General features: G+C 30.2%; 1 protein-coding gene across 3 annotated transcripts in view; it reads left to right on the top strand.

The window, feature by feature from the left end:
• Positions 1 to 2,500, top strand: part of LOC144965577 (uncharacterized) — a 17,759-nt gene that overhangs the window by 5,823 nt on the left and 9,436 nt on the right. For all 3 annotated transcript variants that reach the window (XM_078901074.1, XM_078901073.1, XM_078901075.1), the window contains exon 2: positions 1,513 to 2,449. In XM_078901074.1, the coding sequence (XP_078757200.1) occupies positions 1,775 to 2,449 (675 nt within the window). In that variant the 5' untranslated portion in view covers positions 1,513 to 1,774. The remainder of the gene's footprint in view (positions 1 to 1,512; positions 2,450 to 2,500) is intronic.

Genomic DNA, 2,500 nt, shown 5'->3' with positions numbered 1-2,500 from the left:
AATAATAATAATATTAATAATAATAATGATAATAATAATAATAATAATAATAATAATAATAATGATGATAATAATAATAATAATGAAGATGATAACGATAATAATGATAATAATAATAATAATAATAATAATAATAATAATAATAATAATAATAATAATAATAATAATAATGATAATAATAATAATAATAATAATAATAATAATAATAATAATAATAATAATAATAATAATAATAATAATATTAATAATAATGATAATAAGGATAACAATGATGATCATGATGATGATCATGATGATGATCATGATAATGATGATGATAATGACGATGATGATGATGATGATGATGATGGTGATGATGATGATGATGATGATGATGATGGTAGTAAGAAATTAATAATAATAATCATAAAAATAATAATAATAATAATAATAATAACAACAACAATAAGCAGTAGTAGTAGTAGTAGTAGTAGTAGTAGTAGTAGTAGTAGTAGTAGTAGTAGTAGTAGTAGTAGTAGTAGTAGTAGTAGTAGTGGTCGTAGTTGTAGCAGAAGAAGAAGAAGAAGAAGAAGAAGAAGAAGAAGAAGAAGAAGAAGAAGAAGAAGAAGAAGAAGAAGAAGAAGAAGAAGACAATTATTGTGTCTCTTGGCTTCATAAAACTAGTTTATGATGATCCCAATATTAATAATGCCCGTTATCATAAAGTCGTGGCGTTTGACTTCACCCATCGTGTAGTTATTTGCAGGTCTGATAACCCAAAGTGTTATGATCTCATTGTTGTAGTGAACATGCATACGCTCAAACCGATGCAAAATATTGTCCATTACAACCATTTAATCAGGCCCATAAACGCGTTAGGTTATCATAATTGATCATTGATGTACCTAGACTTTACCCGTACTTATTTTATTTTTTTTAATGAATGAAGAATATTTTAAAATATTTTGTAAAGCAATTAAATCATTTTGAATAGATCTCAATTGACTTGATAGAACTGTAAATGATTTAGCAAAATACAAACCTGTCTTAAAGCAATACAAAATAAAACACCAAAAGCAAAACAAACAAAAAACTCTCATAGAAGAAGAATTTTTTTAAAAAACAAGTTTGTCCATTTGTAGAGCTAAGTTATAAACCTCAAAGATTCGATAAAACTTGTTTTAAAAAAGTTCGATGCCAAGACATATTATGTAATCCTCCTGAAATCAAATCACCATATTATTTAGTTAGTTGTACTGATTTATTTTTTTAAAAAACCTGTTAACAAGGAATTTTTAAAATTTTAGGTTGTCAGGTCTGATTATGGAAATTTTGTCCAAAATAATATGTGCTCTATTTTGAATACCTTAAATATCGTTTTGTCAACTTGAGTTCTAATTTTAATTTTCTTCATAATTAATCTTTTCAATTAATAATTTGTTTGGAACAAGGTTCCACTCGTTGTTAGCACCGACTTGTTTTTACTGTCTACAGTCATAAAATTTAAACACTTTTATATCCATTTTTCTCCAGAAAACGATCGGGAATCTCAAATCATTTATAAAGAACAGAAAAATCCAACGCAATCATTCCAAGAAGGATACTGCCAGAAATTACACGTACATATTCGGTTAAACAATACCTTTGAAAGATAGATCTATGTGTTGAATACCAACAGATAGCGTTTCATGCATGGTGAAAATAAGGTAACATTTCCATAGAGAATGAAGCCTACTTGTATGACCCTGTCTTCGAAGAGATAACATTAGTCTAATGATCATTGTATGAAAAATAAATGATAATAGCTAGGGGAGGGCATCCGGTTCACCAAAAGGTTATCGATGCTTTAGGTTTTGAGAAGTCAGGTCATCGACGACTGAGAACTTCCCGACCTCCACTTAGTTCTCGATGCTTTTCCCATGAAAGTAAAAAGATGGCTACCACAAATCAAGAAAAGCCAAAAAAGAGCTTCGAATTTCGAATGTCTAAAAAAGTAGCTGAACTTACTCAGGTAGTTCACATGCTATTTACGCGGAATCACGAAAAAGAAGTCGAAATTGACGCCCTAAAAAAGGCTTATGAAAAGGAAATAGAATTAGCTATCGAGGATGCTCGGGGTAGAATTTCAAAATTAGAAAGGACTTTAGAAGAACAGACGAATCAGAGCAATAGGGCTAGGATTATAGAAATGAAAAATAAAGAGGATGAAATGGCTTTGAAAGAGATCGAATGGAAAAATAAAGTAGTTGAAAGTGAAAAACTTCTCCAGGAAGAACGAAGTGAAAATCAAAATTTGAGGGATTTGCTGATTAATGCACAAGGAGACATACAAAAGTTACGACAAGGAGTCACAGATGAGCTGTCATCCAAGTCTGATGAAATTCGGAGACGAGACAAAGAGATGGAGCGTCTTGCCAGTCGGCTTTCAGCCACGGAGACAGAACTCAAGAGGTCACAAGCAGATGCCCAGGTTGGTTATCAAGATCCTTATATCTGTTTTAGTTTTTGTGGTGCATTTGGA

This window comes from Berghia stephanieae, chromosome 2 (genome assembly GCF_034508935.2).
Source record: "Berghia stephanieae isolate SIO BIC M18660-M18661 chromosome 2, UCSD_Bste_1.3, whole genome shotgun sequence".
Lineage (NCBI taxonomy): Eukaryota > Metazoa > Mollusca > Gastropoda > Nudibranchia > Aeolidiidae > Berghia > Berghia stephanieae.
Note: the sequence above shows the minus strand (reverse complement) of the source record. Positions and strands in the feature narration are given on the sequence as shown.